At 43.8% G+C, this 19,020-nt stretch overlaps 1 protein-coding gene across 2 annotated transcripts in view; it reads right to left on the reverse strand.

Annotated features, from left to right (window-relative positions):
* Positions 1 to 470: 470 nt before the first annotated feature.
* si:dkey-117m1.4 (uncharacterized) overlaps positions 471 to 19,020 on the reverse strand; it is a 56,438-nt gene continuing 37,888 nt past the window's right edge. The window contains exons 1-10 of one of the 2 annotated variants that reach the window (XM_057035353.1): positions 14,202 to 14,330; positions 7,611 to 7,705; positions 7,131 to 7,209; positions 5,966 to 6,332; positions 4,934 to 5,011; positions 3,605 to 4,731; positions 2,879 to 3,417; positions 2,588 to 2,800; positions 2,196 to 2,423; positions 471 to 2,100 (exon numbers count right to left, since the gene is read on the reverse strand). In XM_057035353.1, coding sequence (XP_056891333.1) covers positions 1,847 to 2,100; positions 2,196 to 2,423; positions 2,588 to 2,800; positions 2,879 to 3,417; positions 3,605 to 4,731; positions 4,934 to 5,011; positions 5,966 to 6,332; positions 7,131 to 7,209; positions 7,611 to 7,705; positions 14,202 to 14,281 — 3,060 coding nt within the window. In that variant the 5' untranslated portion in view covers positions 14,282 to 14,330 and the 3' untranslated portion in view covers positions 471 to 1,846. Of the gene's footprint in view, positions 2,101 to 2,195; positions 2,424 to 2,587; positions 3,418 to 3,604; positions 4,732 to 4,933; positions 5,012 to 5,965; positions 6,333 to 7,130; positions 7,210 to 7,610; positions 7,706 to 14,201; positions 14,331 to 19,020 lie in introns of those variants that run through there. The other variant, XM_057035352.1, reaches the window with a different exon arrangement.

The raw sequence follows: 19,020 nt of genomic DNA on the forward strand, positions 1-19,020 counted from the left end.
TCATTATAAGGAAGTTCAAAGATAAAAATGATCAAAGCTAACCCTAAGACTGGTAAAACAGGGACTTCTTTCAGGTTCTGCTTCTGCAGTGCCTTTTTTCTGCAGAACTTCAACATTTCCATGGGTTAAAACTGTAGAACATACTAAACCTGAACTTCAACAGCTTCTACATCATTGTTCCTCCAATCTTCATCAGTGATTAATCAAAATGTCTTTTATGACTGTTTCACAACACAAGTTGTTTCAGTACTTTGTTGTGTGCTGAACTGATTATTCTGCAATTGCGCTGGTTTCAAAACCAAATAATGCTGTTTTACTGATCAACAATGGAAGACTTAGACACTTACAATGTTTGTGTCTAACAGGTGGATTAAATGGACGTAGCATTTGCAGCCGTTGACAATCAGAATCAAACAGGTGAAAACAGAAACTATAAGGCATTGAAATCAATACCTAACACCACAACAAAGTAAGTTTATATTTTTATAAGACTTATATAAAAAAAAAGTCATAACACAAACAATGCATGTCATACATTGTTTTTTCTTTTCTGTCTCTGACGTATATTTACAAATGGGCTTATGTACAGGTAACAAGACCCCCAAAACTGAAAAAGTCTGGTACGATCAACCAGTTAGCATAATGATCTCTGCTATTTACAACTAACTGATAGGGCTAGAAGCAAAAAGAAAACATCCGTAAAGGGTTTAAGTAACTTCAAGTATCTGCCTCGAGGTTTCATGGAGATTATTAGTGATTATTAGTTTGATGAACAAAGATTTCAGCAACATATTGAACAAAAACCAATGCAACAAATGTGGTTACGCAGAACATTCACTTCTCTGATAAATGGACTGTAAAAAAACACAACAAAAAGTGATCGGGGAAAATCTTCCCGCATATAAAAATGGATGTGTCTTGGTCGCCTAAAGCAGCATTCTTTTGAACTACTCTTGATACCAACTGTGCATCAAGTAGAAAAAAACAACAACAAACAAATCGATGAACAAGAGAACAATATGCATTGGTCCTCCAGAGGGGAAGAGTCCATTTTAGAATGTGACAACATTCAAAGGCCAGTTTATAACTATGAAATGAAACCAACAAATGAACTCTAAATGTTGCGCACCCTTCTGTTTTTGATTTTAATTTCTTTTAAAAAAAAAGTATCACAGTAACTGCAAACAGAGAATTTCATTCATCGAGTACCTCACGTATGAACCAAGGTCAAAATCTAATGAAGTCAAAATTGCACAGCCAGCTGCATGAATAGACAGCTAACCTGTAGAGGACGATTCTTCTAGGTTAGCTGTCATCAAGTCTGCTGTAAATAAACAGCCTTTATAAATGAAAGGGCGGCAACGACGAGCCACTGACCCTTTTAATGTGTCCAAGTGCATAAAACACTAAAGCTACCCCAAGTTCATACAACACTGTTAGGCTCTGTCATCTCCCACATTTACATTTCAGTTTAGTGTATCCATTGTAAGGAAACCAAAAAAGTCCATGTACAATAGCTCATAGGCTGTACAGTTACTGCCAAAGTCTCTGAGCTTCCACCCATCCCAACGCTCCAATAGCACCCCTCTACATGCACTGCTTTTGAGAGAAGACTTGCGCTGTGACCCTTAAATCAGAAGAACCATGAGGACTCTCTTTTAAGACCTTTAAATAGAGCACCAGAAAGAATAAGCTCAACAGAAGCCACATCAAAAAAAACCAAAACCTCACTATTGGAACAGGGGACTGAAATTTAGGACCATTGTCTCAAAAGTAGTGCAATTCACGGGCAGCAGGGAACCATTTGGGAGTGTGTTTCCCGCCGCCGCATCTCAACTGTCCCCCTTCAGCAGACGGTAAGTGGCTGCAACTCGTTTTCGCGCCGCTGGTTTTTCTTGAGCAGCTGAATGCGGTTGTGACAGTAGAACTTGATGGCTCGCCAGTCACGGTGGTTGTTGACCAACAGGGGGCATTGCTGCAGGCAGCGCTCGCAGTCTGCTTTGGCGGGGACACGGAGCTCTGTGATGTTTTGGGTAAGGTGCTCCTCAACTGCTGCTCGTTCCGCCTCTGACCAGGGGCGCTTCAGGACACCTCGCTTACCTGTAAAAGTCAAGAAAGTATTAAAAACGAAACACTCCTATTTTGTTTACATTGTAAAATGACTGTTGTAAACAGGAATTCAGATTTCTACAGACCTGAGCCTCTCCTTCGGTGTACAGGTGGAGTTGGAAGAGCAGGCAGCTGACTGTTTTTCAGTTTCTTGGGCCGTCCTACCCGCCCGTTGCTTTTGCTCTTCCTAACGTACAGCAGTGTAGGTGCAGGCTCAGGAGTAGCAGCAGTCGTTGGCCCCTCTGGCTTCTCCTTCACCTGCTCCCCTTCAGAGTCCCCTTCAGAGTACGATTCTGCAGAGTTCCCTGACATGACTGAGAGGAGGGGAGGTAATAGAAGAGTTGGAAGGAGAAATGTCAAAACGTGATCGCCGTAATGTACCCCTACTTAGCAAATAACCCCCCCCCTAGTGGACACTGCTTTGTACAACTACTGATCCTAAAACCCACAGTCCCACTTCTCCATACTATAATCTCACCATCAAGCTCCAAGCAGATTTGGTTCAGGCTCATTCCTCTGAACAGCACTCCATCCCTCTCTCCACAAAGGACAACTCGGCCCACTCGACCCATGAGTCCTGGGTCTTGGCCGATTCCAGCGCAATCCTGTGTCACATGGTACTCCCTCTCAAGGAAGTGCTCCAACCTCTCCACGGCACTGGCACCAGGCTGGCAAGGCTCTTCTCCTTCTCCTAGTAGCAGCAGCTGTGTTAGTATAGCTACCTGACGGCGAACCCTGGTTTGGGTAAGAGCGCGGGGATTACGAGTACCGCTTGATCGGGCCAGGCTGCGGAGGAGGTCGGTGCCTCGCAGCGGTGTGGCGGGGGAGTGGTACGGCCTAGCAAACACATATGGGTTTGCAGGGTCGACGCCGACATCCTGGCGAGTCTGTAGGAGCAGCTCCAGACAGGGTTCGCAGTGAGGTGGAAGAATGAGGGGCTGGACTCGTCCACGTTTACCCTGGACCCCGACTCTGGGGAGGTGAGGCAGCACCAGGCGCTCAAAGGGTGACAGGGAAGCCTCCAATGGAGTGAGAGCTGGAGGGGCTCCGGGCGGGACAGGAACAGGGCATTGGGGGGTGACACGAGCACAATACTCATTTATAGACAGCTTGGAGACTTCACACTCGCGTCGCCGGTTGTACAGAATTAGGAGGGCAAGGCTGGAGTGGCAAAGAAGACGCCATGCTTCAGCTGACTGCAGCTGCCGAGACAGGGACAAGAAGGCCGAATGCTGCAGCCGCCGAAGGTACAACACAAGAGAAGACAAGGACGACAGGAGGGGCAGCAAGTGATGACGACCAGACCCGCTGAAGAAAAAGAACAAATCATTAGTCCATTCATGAATTCCTTCATTTTCATTTGGCTTATTTTTGCCCAGCTGTAGAGAAGGGAAATATGGCTGATTAAATATGTGGATGACATATGGTTAGGATCTAAAGGTGTATATAAATACACACGCACACAGCATTCACGATGCATAAGCCACTTATTCACCTCAGCAAGTCTTTTTCTTTATCTTCTGTCCCACTCTCATCATCCACCTCTACCACTCCATTATCCTCTTCCTCATCATCCTCCTCTTCCTCCTCCTTTGGCACCTCCATCTCTTTGGCTGATTTGCTGCTGAAAGACTGCGGGCACAGCACCTCAATGTCCTCCTCCTCTTTAGGCCGTTTCACTTCCACAACTTCTACATCCTCTTCTTCATCTTCATCCTCCTCATTCACCTCTTCCTCATCCTCCCCCGGTCTTTCCTCCATCCGTCTCCTCATCGCTCCCTTCCTGGATTGAGGCACAGACACAGGTGGTGGACTTCTCTTTAAAACAGACACTGGCACTGCATTCTGACCACGTGGAGGAGTCAACACAGGCACGTTGGAGTTTCTTGCAGTGGATGAAGGGGACTGATTGGCTGCTCTTATTGTGGGCGGAGACATGAAGACATCCTGGACGCCACTCTGTGGCAGATCTGAATTGCGATTCTGTTCCACTACTTGTGAATTAGAATGCTGTTGGATTTGTCTGTGAGTTGTGCTGAAACCAGTGTTTGGCGGCTGCAGGCGGGGCATCTGCGTGTAGCGCTCCACCAGGGCAGAGCACACTTCTGGTTGGTGTGCATGGTGTTTATCCAAGTGGCGTCCCAAGGAACGAAAGTGGCGTCCACAGTAGTCACAGGTTTGGCGCATGGAGTCTATAGATATTCCGCCCCTGGAGACATTGCTTGCTGTGTGGGAGCTGAGTGGAGCTGGAGCTTTAAAGATGTGTTTAGCCGAAGAGGGGGAAGAGGAAGACGAACAGTGAGGAGAGGACTGGATAGGTGAGTGGGATGGATTAAGCAGATGGTTGTGAGGAGGAATATTAGACGGGGAGTCTATTGCCGCCCTTCCAGGGTGTGTCCGGTGAAGGGTCTTCTTCTTGGAAGGAGTGCCTCGCCGTTTTTTTCGACGCCGTAGAGCCCGACCACGGGGGCTGGCATTGTCCTCGTTTCCAGCTTCTGAGTCACTAGCGTCAGAGTGGGAGATAGGGGAAGATGAAGGGGAGAGCGACCAGGAGGGGGTGACATAGTCCTGATGCTGCTGCCTCTGTGGCCCTGGGGCCGTCAGAGACAGAGGTTCGTCCTCCTGGAAGAACAAGACCGCGAGGGAAAATGAGACCGCAATAAGGCATATAAAGACATGTTAAAAAACAAACAAACAAAAAAAGACATTTTAATTTGTTTCAACTGTTTCAACTGATTTTCTGGCGGATTTTAAATATGACTCTCTTCTACAGCTCTCTATATCTGTGTGTGTGTGTGTGCGTGTGTGTGTGTGTGAAACATACCTTTTTAATGTTACTGTTTTCTGTGTCAGAGTTAGAGTTACAGTCACGTTGGCCTGGTGACACAGCACCACGGAAACCCTGGAGGACACAGAAAAGGTACATTAGAACCAACTTTCAGGAGTAACAAAGTTTTCATTTTGTGCATTTTGATAAGTATGTTTGGTTTTACGTGTCATTGACAGATTCAACAGAACAAAGAACTATTAAAATATGAATAAACACACAATAAAAATTCAAAGCTCAACTAATATTAAAATATGTCTAAACTACTTCTGTAGTCTGAACCAGAAATAAAACTTTTCTAGTGCCCATAGTATTCCTAATTAATAATACTCATCATCATCATAAATATCCCTTTTTTACACAATTGCTTTGGGGGAGTTAGAACAAAGTAACAACAAGCTGCTCACAACAGAAAACAGTCAAATATGCTGTACAGAAAAGTATAAGCCATCACAATTCTTTATTGTTATTATTATTGTTATTATTAGCATTAACATTATTATTCAGTCCATTCCTCAATTTGATCTATTTATTTTTATAAACTAATAGATGGTGTTTGCATTTGAATTAAATGGAATGTATCCAACTGAATAAAATCCATTAAAAGAGCAGATGTTGGAGCCATGGAGACAGTTGCTGCAGGTAGAGTGAAAACTGGAGTTCATCCATCACCATGGCAACCCAAGCCTAGCTTCGCTCTGGGTATGTGTGCACATGACATATGGTTACCTATCTGATGTCGTCAGAGGTTATGCACACTGTGTGAATGCAAATCTTAATGTTATGATGAAGAAGTAACCAAGGCAACTGAAACATGAGCTGGTTGGAGATAAGATATAATGATCAAGGCAAAAAGTTGAACTTTTAAATTAGATCACGCATCAGTTGTTCAGTCTCCTTCCCAGGATTATTGTACTGTTGCATGCTTGTGATTACAGGACACGAGGGATTCAAAGTATCAGAATAGAGTTGATAATGAGAACTGCAGTGGTACCGAAAATGTGAAGTTTTGACTGTTGGAGTACTGACCAGGTTCTCTCCCCACTCAGTCAGGCTGTAGTCCACAGTGATCTCTTCCCCTTTGGTGATGTCACGGATGGCTATAACAACCAGTCGCACCTGGCTGCCACAATGGACCTCTCTGATGCGACAGTTAGGGGAAGGAGGAAATGAGCTGGCAGTTGGGGCCGGAGCCGAGGCCGCTGGGGCCGCCGGCGCTGTAGAGGCAGGGGTCAGAGATGGGGCCTGACGGGAGGAGGTTGCCGGTGCAGGAGCAGGGACTGGAGTTAAGGTTGGGGCTGAGGAAGCAGCAGGAACTGAAGCTTGTGTAGAAGCTGAAGATGAGCTGGACCTGGATCCAGGAGAGACTCTGCTATCAGCCAGCTCTGGTGGACCACTGAAAAACAAAGTTTTGGTCAGTTTCTACACTCTTTTTGTCAGAGGCAGCTGTGGCTCAATGAGTACCTTCAGAAATTAATTGTCAAAATAAGAAAAACAAAATCTGTTTATTTCTTTCATCACATTATTTAGAATTCTATTCCACTATCAGAGTTTTATACTGACCTCATACATGTTTTTACAACATTTGGCTGGAATTTTGACTTTCTCCTGATGTAATTGACTCACGGGCACACAGATGCATTAAAGTTTAACTAAACTTAAAGACCAATCCTTTAGGTTAGACACTGACAAAATTATACTGCTACGCTCTCATCATAGAACAATGAAGTCACCAATGAACAGTTATATATTTTTTTAGGTCCTTTTTTCTTCTGAGGTCTCGACACATTTCTGTCCAATGATGTCAAACACTCTCTTAGCAGGACAGTGGAAAACCCCAGGATGCCTTCTGTCCTCAAACACTCAGAAAACTACAGAAGTGTTGTGGACCTACCTGCTGCCTAACCACAGCAGGTCAGAGGGCAGGACTAAAGTTCAGAGACAGCACTTATGTTTCAAGATGAGGAGGGCTGAGACGGCTTTATGTTAATCACTCCAACAATAGGGGCGTCATACTGCTGACTGAGCTTTTAAAAATACACTAAAAACGTGCTGAGGAGCTCCCAGTTACTACAAGCAGGATTGTTGCACAGTCTACACACAGTATGCATAAAGACACAGTTGTTTTGACTCTTTTCATGAGGATAGCTGTATAAAATAACAGGAATACAGAAAAAGGTAAAAGTTCACTTACCAGTGGTGAGCAGCTTCTGTGCTGAAGAGAGCAGCCTCGGGTATGAAGCGTTTGCTGTCTGCTGCCTCCTTACACACACCTGAGAGCACAGCAACAGCAGTCAGTGGAAAAGGATTACATACGAGTGTGCAAGGACACACACACATGCATGCAAAGGTCATCATTGCCCTGCCCTGCCCTGGATGCACACGCACACACGCACGCACGCGCGCGCGCGCGCGCACACACACACACACGCACGCACGCGCGCGCGCACACACACACACACACACACACACACACACACAACACACACACACACACACACATCACAGGACACATGCCACATAAACACAAATGCACATGCACAAAAGTAGGTCACACTCAATTGTATACTCTCCCTCCCCCCACACCAATAACATAGCTACATGTGTGCATGTCCCAATACACACAGACGCACATTGAGAATATGTTCTACTGATATAACCAACAAACACAAACCTGGACTGAAGCTGTGTTCAGACACGCTCTCCTCCTCAGTGTTTGAAACAAAGACTTTGACGGGGGTCCCCTTCCTTTTCCTTCCACACCCGCGCCTGCAATAAACACACACACACACACAATTATTATTTCATACTGGCCAGATTTCACATCAATCAGGGCAGAGATTAATCGATACAATGAGGGAATTAATAAAAGCTTCCATTAGCCTCTGATGTAACAATATGGCAAAAACATGGAGAAAATGTTTGTTTAAAGTTTGAAAAGTGTGTTTGGACACACTATAAGAGAGCTCTAACATACATGGATATCTTTCAACTTTTCAACCTCCACCTTAAAGCAGCACCAGTTAGAGCAGCACCAAAAAAAAATTCACTCCCTTTAGCACCAAGACCACATTCAAATGACAAATATTGACATATATTTATAAGAAACTATAATAGAATAAGGACTACAGTCAGATTAAAAAAAAGGCCCAAGGCGCTACATATTTAATATAAAAACAACCTCACATCAGCAGTATTAGCAGAATCACCTTGAAGAACCAGTCATTTTAAATGGTGGAACAATGGTGCACATGGTACCAACAGCAGCACAGCACCAGGTCCAACTCCTTTTTACCTCCAATTATCTGCACAGAAACATCTAAATGAACTGCTGTCCATTTACACTTGATGAAGTTCAGACATCTAAGCATCCTCGGCCCCACGATAAGGATCCCTGCTAACCTCATCTGCTAGTAAATGACTGAATTTAATTCATTTATTAAAGGTGACCCAGAAAAGAGTTGTTCTGTGTGTCACTCCTATAATCATATCGTATTCGTATCGTATGTTAGTGTTTACATTCATAGGCTCTGCCCGGGGCTGTATTACCCCAGATATCTGAAAGAGAGCCACCTGTGTGAGCCCAAGATGGACGAGTAAGCCTAAATCCTCCACAGAACTGCCTCCCCCAAAAGAGCCAAACCACAGGTCTCTGCTGGTTCTGTGCACCTTCTTTTATTAGTGATCTCAGTGCTGATTTTGCCCACATGACATTGGAGGCTGTTAAATTAGGCCATAGGAAGACTGTGCTTGGATTTTAAGTGTTGATTACTCAGTGTGTGTGTGTGTGTGTGTGTGTGTGTGTGTGTGTGTGGTGTGTGTGTGTGTGTGTGTGTGTTCATGCAGACGAGACAGGAAACAGAGAGAGGAGGAATGAGAGCAGAAAAAGTAGAGGGGAATGAAAAATTAAAGCAACAGACAGAGGAAAAGAAGGAAAAGGAAGGGGGGGGTGAGTTCACCAGCAGAGATCCACCAGGCCCCCCGTCTCTGGACCAATCCTCTCCACTCCCATCGAGTGCTACTTTGAACCGTGTGTCGACGGTCGTGTGTAGCAGCACACTAGAACCCTCACAATCAGCACGACTGTTCATGTGTTCTTCTTTAGAAGCCAAACCTCTCTCTATTTCTCCCCCCTACCTCTCTCCCCCTCTCTCCGTCCCTCCCCCTCTCTCCCACCACTCCCCATCCCGTATGTTTACATGGCACTTAAATTAGTGCCTTAATCCAACTGTAACTGGACAACTGAGGTGCATGTAAAAGTCCGACTGATATCAGAGTCCTCCTAAACACCCAGATAATGTGATTGAAAATCAATTTTCTCCATGTTGAGGCCTTATAGTGACTTAAAGGACGCATCTGCATATTCTCCACACCCTACCCATGCTGGTGTATGACCCCAGAAGAAAAATATGCAAGAATGCCAGTGACAGGAGAGTGGACATCTCATCTGCACACCAAGTAAAGCCTTCCTGGCACACGAGGTAAACAGAACTGTACGATTGTCCACCTTCGTGTTGTTGGAAATGCTGTCTGCAGCCTGACTCCAGGTCTTTACTAAGTGATGTAATAGGTCAACCAGAACCAGGCCATATTAACCTGTTGGAAAGAGGCTCATCATCACCTAGTGTTGAAGAAGAGAATATCTTCCTCTCAGTTGTTTGAGTCTCTCTGGTGCATGTGAACTGGGACAAGATGCCAAAGTCCAATTTTAAGCAGAGCTGGATTAAACTGCATGTAAACTACCCTTCTGCCTGCCTACCTATCTGCTTGCCTGCATCCTTCACTCTGTATGGCTGCCTGTGTCTCTCTCCGTCTGTCTGTCTCTGTCTATTTGTCTCCATCTTTCTGTCTCTGCTTTCCCTCTCCATCTCTGTGTGAGTCTGTCTCTCTCCCTGTCTGTCTGTCCATCTGTCTGTCATCTTTCCCTCACTGTCTCTGTGTCTCTGTCTCACACACACACAAAAAAAAAAATCAATAATCAATTATGAAGCCAGAAGAAAGCTTTTCCATTTAAAACAAAGCATCAAGCAGGTCAGAAAATATGTCGAATAAGAAATCAGTTGAAAAATCTGAAGTAAAGCTTAGACTTCTCAGTATGTGATGACAGTGCTCGTCTCATTTACAATATTTACCAGAGCTCTCACACTACAGAGATACATATGTTTGGAGCTTTACAAACCAACAGTAATAATGACATCACTGCTGATTCAGCTGGGCTCAGATGAAGTGGAAACATCCAGGTTCATTCTATTAGCAGCAGCTATGAAGCTGAAGGACTCTGACAACTGTTCTCACCTCTGTGGATCCATCAGAGAACTGATCAAGACTGACACCTAATCCCTGTACATCACTGCTGCTGTCCACAAACATCCCCTATTCATATTTCTCAGTATTTCTCATTTTGATTCTTGAATCAGTTTGATTTAGTTGGACTTTCTTACCAAAGCCCCCCCCATCTTCCTCCATACCCGTCTCACTCCCTAGATCGATTCTCTCATTCTTCTCCTCCTCATTCCTTTTAGTTATCCAACACACACACACACACACACACACACACACACACACACACACACTTCTGCCAACCCACATCCATGCACAAACACACAAACAGGCAGTCAAGACCCACATATGCGTCAGCACATATACACACATGCACAGCTTGAACAGTTCACATGTGTGTACACACACACCGCTCCCCCTATCAGATCCCCATGCACGCACACACACACACACACACACACACACACACACACACACACACACACACACACACACACACACACACACACACACACACACACACACACACACAGGCATGCAAACAGGCGCTCACACACCCCTCCCGCTCAGGCTTACAGGCACGCAAACACACTCACTTGCTCACTCACACAAATATCCTCTCTGAAGCACACACTCTCACACACACACCTCCCCTCCCCCTCTCTAAAGCTCACATGTGCACACAAACACACAGGAAAGCTCACTCAAACACACACACACACACACACACACGCACACACACGCACACACACACAGCCTCTCTCTCCTTCCCTTTCTCCCTCTGTTTCTCTCTCTTACACACACACACACACACACACACACACACAGCCTCTCTCTTATTCCTCCACACAAACACACACGCACCATTTCTCTTTCACACATACACAAACACTGACACACATGCAGCATCTCTCTCTGTCTCTCTCTCACTCACACACACGCAGCTTTTCTCTGTCTGTCTCTCACTCACTCACTCACTCACTCACTCACTCACTCACTCACTCACTCACTCACTCACTCTCACTCACTCACTCTCACTCACTCACTCACTCACTCACTCACTCACTCACTCACTCACTCACTCACTCACTCACTCACTCACACATCCTCTCTCACCTTCCCTCCCTCTCTCTGTTTCTCTCTCACACTCACACAAACAGGCACACAGGCAATCTCTCTCTCCCTCCCTCCCCCCTCACGCACACGCGCACACACAGTCTCAAGTTCTATCCACACATACATGCTTAAGACACACATCTGCAATCTTTGCATTACATATAGTTTAAAAATTTACAAGCAAATATAACACAAGATGATGGATACACAAATGCACAACTTCTTATTATGCAGTAATATCTAGTAGACACAGATAATGCCAATATCTAACATGCAAACAGCCAAAATTACAACCATACACATCAAGGAATGAAAATGCGCTGGTTCTAATATCAAAAGGAACACAATCAAAGCATCTTGTGCACTTATACAGTAAAGCAACACTTTAATAAACTTTAGCAACACATACACTACAGAATTTTCAATATAAAAAAACCCCCCCCCCCCCCAGATATATCATACCACCCACGCACAGTACACACATGTATCTTTCTACTTTTTAAGCAGGCACACATAGACAGACAGACACAGTCCTTTCCTTTTTCATAAACAAAGTAGATGCATAAACACTATCCTTCCCTGTGTAGGACACAGACAAACACACTGTCGTTGTCTCTCTCACACACACACACACAAACACGCACATGCACACACAAACAGACAAAAACAGACACACACACACACACACCTCCTTACTGAATAAACACAAAATTTGCACTTTCTTACTCAGGTCTTTCAAACTCACCCATCAGTTTCAAAAGCTTGAACTTGCACATGCGCGCAGGTTATCTGTATAGGCTTTATTATCTTATTTATTAAATTTACTTTAATCCTTCCTAATCAAACATTACCATTTTGTACATAACCCTTATTCAGTTCCTATGTGACCCTTCACACTTTAACCTTATGACAAGATTGGTGACCAAAACTAGGAGATCAACAAGTTGGTAGAAACAACACTGTCCTCCACTTGTATCACACACACACACACACACACACACACACACACCACACACACACACACAGCCCTTGTTTGTGTCTCTCTTTCACACACATGCAAACACACAAAATTCCTTGTGATTTCTGCTCTCAGACACACAGTCACTCCCAATGTAACACACACCCTCCATCTTCTCTCTCTTTCTCACACAGTCCCAAAAATGCACATTTTGTCTCTCCCCAATAATTAGATCAGAATGGAGATGATACACAGAAAATGAACTGTATCCAACCATCAGACACACACACCCCCCTTATATTTTATTTTCTTTCACATACACATAAACACATTCTCTCCCTCCCATCACACACACTATCCCCGCCCCTTACAGTGCCTCTAACACACTTCCCTTCTATCTGTCATTCTGCACATGCACACACACTTTTATGTGCTCATTCTCAGACATTTATGCACATCTCAGTCCGTCTCTCCCTCTCTCACCACACAGTAAACACACCTTCATAACACACTCGTGTTATACTCACTCAAACCAACTGACACAAACAAAATGTGCAAACATAGAAACACACATTTTCTCATCTTTTAAACTCACCCTGTCTTCCTCTCACACACACACACTTCCTCTCAACCACACAAACTCAGAGAAAAACACTCACTCACTCACTCACTCACTCAATACTGAGCACGCACACACACAAACACACACACTCTCCTTTGTCACACACTCCTTACACACTGTACTCCCCCTCCCTATCTCTCTCATACACGCGTGCGCGCACACACACGCACACACACACACACATAGTGTCTGTCTCTGTCACGCACACACTCTCCCCCTCCCATCGCCCACATACACACAGTACACAGACACACACTCCCCCCTCCTTTCCCTGCTCTTGCTTGGTTGCGCGCGCACGCACACACACACACACACACTCACACACAATTTCCCCCTCCTTTCTCTGACACACACACACACACACACACTACTCCCCCTCCCTCTCTCTACCACACACTCACTCACTCACTCACTCACACACACACACACACACACACACACACACACACACACACACACACCACACACACACACCACTCCCCTCCATGTCTCTACCACACACACACCACTCCCCTCCATGTCTCTACCACACACACACACCACTCCCCTCCATGTCTCTACCACACACACACACACACACACGTGTACATACACACACACACACCACTCCCCTCCCCACACACGTGTACACACACACACACACACACACACAGAGCTGCTCCTTTCTCTCTCACGCTCTCTCCCCCTCCCTGTGTGTCTGTGTGTCTTTCTGTCTAACAACCACACACACAGGCGCGCACACATTACACACGGACACGAGCGCGCGTTTACAGACTCACGCACTAGAAAACGTTGAGAGCATTGTGACATTTTTATAACTTTTTTAAACCGAACAGTTAATTTTTTAGAACTTTTTCGGCATCTTGATATAAAAGCGCATGTACAGGAGAACGGGGTTAATTACCTTTCTGCTCAATCAAACTGATTATTTAGCATATTTCTCTTTAGACCTGTCGCTCGGACACTGTGCATGAATACATCACACGCACACGCGAGCACACAAACACGCACCTCTTTCGCACATCTTTGTAAGGTGGAATCAACGTAACAAAACAGGCTAGCATGAGGCAAGTAAGCGACTTTCCAGCACAGTTTATGTCGCCTTCATCGGTCGGTTGTTGTCGCCCTTTACCGGGACACAACATTGTATGTTTACAACTTTAGTTCCATCAAAAACAGCCCCCTTTACGTGCGCACACACCCACCCGATTCTCGCTGTCATTGTGGAGGAAAAGACTATCATGGAACTGTTATGGGCATATCTGTGTCATGTTTCACCGAGCCCTCACCCTCGCATTGGCATGACGGGCTTGAAGTCTTCTCCGGTGCTGAAATCTTCCCGGTAGTCGAAGCGTCCGGTCTCCGCCATGTTCTCAGCAGCGATCGCTGATCTTCCGCCGCCACACCGCGCCGCACCGCCGCTCTCTCGTCTCTCCTGCCTCTAAACTGGCTCACACCAAGGTTATTCCAGACGCTTCCAACTCGGCTGAGCGGAGGGGTGCACCGGCGCCGCCAAACACACAAAATCACCTAACGGAACCCTGATGGCGTTTCCGGCCATTGATCCTCCAATAATTTTTGATATTTAAGACGAAATGTTAAACTGTTCGCTGGTTGAGGTAGAAATAACGAATAAGAAAGGATGAACACACCTGGCAACCCTTCGGGAGAATAGACGCGCTCTAGCAACTGAAAAAGTAGACCGTCTCCAGTGATTAGCGTGCCAACTTATAAGAACCATTACAAAACAATGGAAGATAAATTTAAAAGAAATACATTTAAAATCAAACGTTAAAATCAAACAAAAATAAAACAATTTTTGATTATATTGGGAAAATCTTGATCAATACTTTACATGCATGAGCAGTATATCAGCAACAGGTCAACACTATCTGACAAAATTGTGTACTATATACTCCTATATACACATAACTTTCTATATTTTTCTTTACTTCAACAACTGAAACAGTACATTTTAAAAAGATGCAAGCGCACACAGTATTGGCAATATGTGTGATTTGGCAATGATTTTTTTTCATTATTATTTTATTTACATAAATGGTATAATATAAATACTGTTGATGTCGAAAAAGTAACACAGAACGACAAAAGCATATCCTATAATATTAGATGTCAAATTATTGTTAATTGGAATAAATACATACATAATCACATTGAGATGTTTTGTTTTTTTAATTCTGAATATCAATTCACTTTCTAAGATGGTGTGACACATGCGAGCAAATAAACTGATAAAGATGTTACAGAATGTTTTGCTTCCCTCATTTAATCTAATTAGACTACACTGATTTATTATCTACACTACTGCTTCAAATATACATGCAAACTACACATTCAGCTCTCTAGTTGATGGCACACAGTAGTCAGACTCATCAGTGCTGATCAAAATTCATGAGGTAAACAAAATATATTTTTACTCTGGTTCTATTTCCAGCTGTAATTTTATTGTGGTAACCACTGTTTAATGGACCTCATGTTTTTTGACTGGACATTGATGATTTATGATCAGTTGGATCAACCTGAGCCTCTCTTGTTTCATCACTATATATTAGTGATAAAAGGTCAGATTTTGTGCCTCTCTTCATTTGTATTTAAGATTTATGAAACAGACATAAACAGTTCAGCCCAATATTTGTTGAGAATAAGGCTTGGCAGATGTTAGAGACTCAGGTTAGCATTAGTGAATTCTACCTTTGATTAAAGTCCCTTTCAAAGAAGAACTACTTGAATTTGTTGCTCTGCACATTGTTCCAGAGATGAATCAGTTGATCATTTTCATTCCATCAGTCAACAGTCTTTTCATTGAGATCCTTGTAAACCAATTTGCCAAAACAAAGCTAACAATATTAATAAATACATAAACTGGTACAACTGAGTAGTCATCTTCGTATGTAAATAAAGCAACACATCAGATCTTAAAAAAGAGAGCAGAGAAAATGGAACCTCCTCTGATCTCAGAAGATACTTCCTGATGTTGAAGTATATGAACTGATCATTTGTGGAAAACTGCAGATTTCTTCATGACAGACAAACAAATGAAGTTCTGCGCCAATCGGCCAATCCATTAATTCACTCATTAATTTAATGGCCTCATTCACAGACAGAAGTGGATAAATCCTTATTCAGCGCTTGGCTGATCAGTGTTGATGTTCATTGGACCAAGGATGTCCAGTCAGCAACATAAAGCTTTTATACTTAAAAAAACACTTTCTGTTTGCTTGCTCTCACCTGGGTGCTGCTAACTTCCTGCTGGAGAGCCAGACCAGAGGTGGGACATCAATCTGGAGCATAAGCTCACCATCATCCTAACCTAAGCCTGATCCTAACCCTTAACTTAACCTGAGTCTAAACCTAACACCAAATCAGCCCTATGAAGTTGTGAGGATCAGGCAAAATGTCCTCACAACTCATTATGATCCTCATCACACAGCATTTACAAGAACATACTCAGAGAGAGAGCTACACAATCTTTACTGCATGCAAGACAATTGTAGTCTCACACAATCTACACTCACTAAATGACACACACCCTGTTCCACAACATGTGCAAACACACACACGCACACACACACACACCACACACACACACACACACACACACACACACACACACACACACATGCACACAGCATTCATTTCCTTTTTATTCAGTACAGACACATATTGTGCTACTGAATCTCTCTCCTCTCTCTCTTAAACACACGCACACACACACACACACACACACACCATTTGCAAAGCTTGCTCCTAGCTTTTGCTCTCTCTACGCACTCTCTCTCACACACACTCCCCTCCCCCTCTATCGTCACACATACACTGACACACACTCACACATACACACACAGATAGAAACACACAAACCCATACATGCACACAAGTGTGTACACATTCCCTCCTACGCAAACGTTCACACACACACACACACACACACACACATATGCACACACACACACACATTCCGTCTCTTTCCTTTTCACATACACACAAGCACACATCTCATTTGTACACCCCTCCCCCATGCTTTTTGCACACGAGCGCGCACGCACTCACACACACACACACCACACACACACACACACACCACACACACACACACGTCCTCTCTGTCTCTCTTTTTCTCTCTTCATCTTTGCTTGCTCATTCACTCTCTCACTCACAAACACACACTTTCCCTCTTGCACTGCTTCTTACACACAGAAACACACAGTTGCACAAACACGCACGCACACACACAGACACACACACACACACTCTGTCTCCTGCTCCCCTCCCTCTCGCTGTCTGTCTGTCTCATTACTCCTGTCTTTCTCTCACTCTCTTGGTCTTTCTCTCTCTCTCTCTCTCTCTCTCACACACACACACACACACACACAAACACACTTCTTTCCTGCCCTCTCTCCTTCTCTTTTTTCATCTCTCAGTCTCTTTCAGACACACACACCCACATGCACACTAATGCGCAACCACACACTGACACATGCGCACAAGCACAGCAAGACACACAAACATCGACACACAAACACACACCCATTTTCTCTCTCAATATTTTTTTCTCCATGTAACACATTTTTTCTCACATATTTTCTTATACTCTCTCTACAATACTGTAATTTTCCTTCATTCATCTCTTCTTCCACACTCTCTCTCTCTCTCTCTCACACACACACACACACACACACACACACACACACACACACACCTCCCCCTCTCACTCTTTACTGGCATCTTGATTTCTGCTTCTTCATTAACAGTCACATACTAACATGCACACATACACAAAAATAAATTAAAAACTGTAAATGAACACACAAACACACACTCACACACCCTTTTAAACAAACACTCACCTCTCTTAAACAAGACACAGGTACTCTCTCTCTCTCTCTCGACACCCACACATTGTTCTACCATTGTTGTGAGGACCTTCCTTGACTTCCTGTATTACCCTGGCCCTTAACCCAACCTTAACCATCCCAGTTAACCTTATAACTCTGATATCAACCTAAGCCCAAGCTTGTGACCCAAGCTTAACCCTCAAATTGGCCTCTGACTTAGTGAGGACCCATCAAACTCTCTATACTTTGCTAGTAAAATTTATTTTGGTACTCAATATGTACACACACAATTAAATGTGTTATTTTGTTTTGCAGTCCCAAGGAAAATGTGTCAAATTTGAGCCAAGGTCAGTTTATTTAAAGCCATTGTGAAACCTTTACAAAACCGAAGACAATTGTTATTTAATATTTAACGAGATGTTGCATTGCTTAAATATTTCCAGTCCATGGTTCTGATAGGAAAATGTAGAGTTATGTTTTATTTCAAAAGTGAGGGATACATGAGAATTGAAGTCAGCCCCCTTGATTTTTATAAAGTTCATGATTTATTTGAGATGTTTAGTCAATGCACTGATGAAGAAGAGATCTGTTACATAATGAGGGGAATAGTTATCATTCTTTACTGACTTCCATGTCTTTAAAATATCTTGTTCACAGGGTGCACCTTAGATTAAAGGCAACTACGGCTAATCGGCAACCAGAGAGTGTGTTGCAGAACAAACAGGTAGTTGTGTTCATCAGTGCCTTGGAGAAAAGTTGCGTTTGAGTCAGTTTTTGAGTCTTCAGAGGACACCAGAAAACAGAAAACACCCTGACTTTACGTCGACGTAAACAAATTCATCTCTTATTAATGACAAATATTAGTTATAGAATCGTGGTTAAAAAATGCTGGTGTTTTTCTGAAGCAATTGAGATAACTCATCTGTTTGTACTATCTGATGTGGTGTGCCACTCAGCTCAGTTATGGGGCCTTTGTTTTCTGTATTTAACGCTCATGGTTCATCTGAGGTGGAACTATGACATTGACTACAAGCACATGCTAATGATGTGTGTTCCTGCAGTGTTACACCTGCGGAGCTCACCAGCTTGTGAACACAAAATGCCTTACATCTTAAAAGCAACTCCCACCCGCAACCATTCCAAACATTTTCCTTGGAAAGTCTCATGTGTGAGTGGGAAATTAGAACAAATTTTATGGAAAATCTACACTCAATTTGCTGGTTAAGCTGGAAAACAGGAAAAGTAGCTTGTG

Source organism: Takifugu flavidus, chromosome 6, assembly GCF_003711565.1.
Source record: "Takifugu flavidus isolate HTHZ2018 chromosome 6, ASM371156v2, whole genome shotgun sequence".
Taxonomy (NCBI): domain Eukaryota; kingdom Metazoa; phylum Chordata; class Actinopteri; order Tetraodontiformes; family Tetraodontidae; genus Takifugu; species Takifugu flavidus.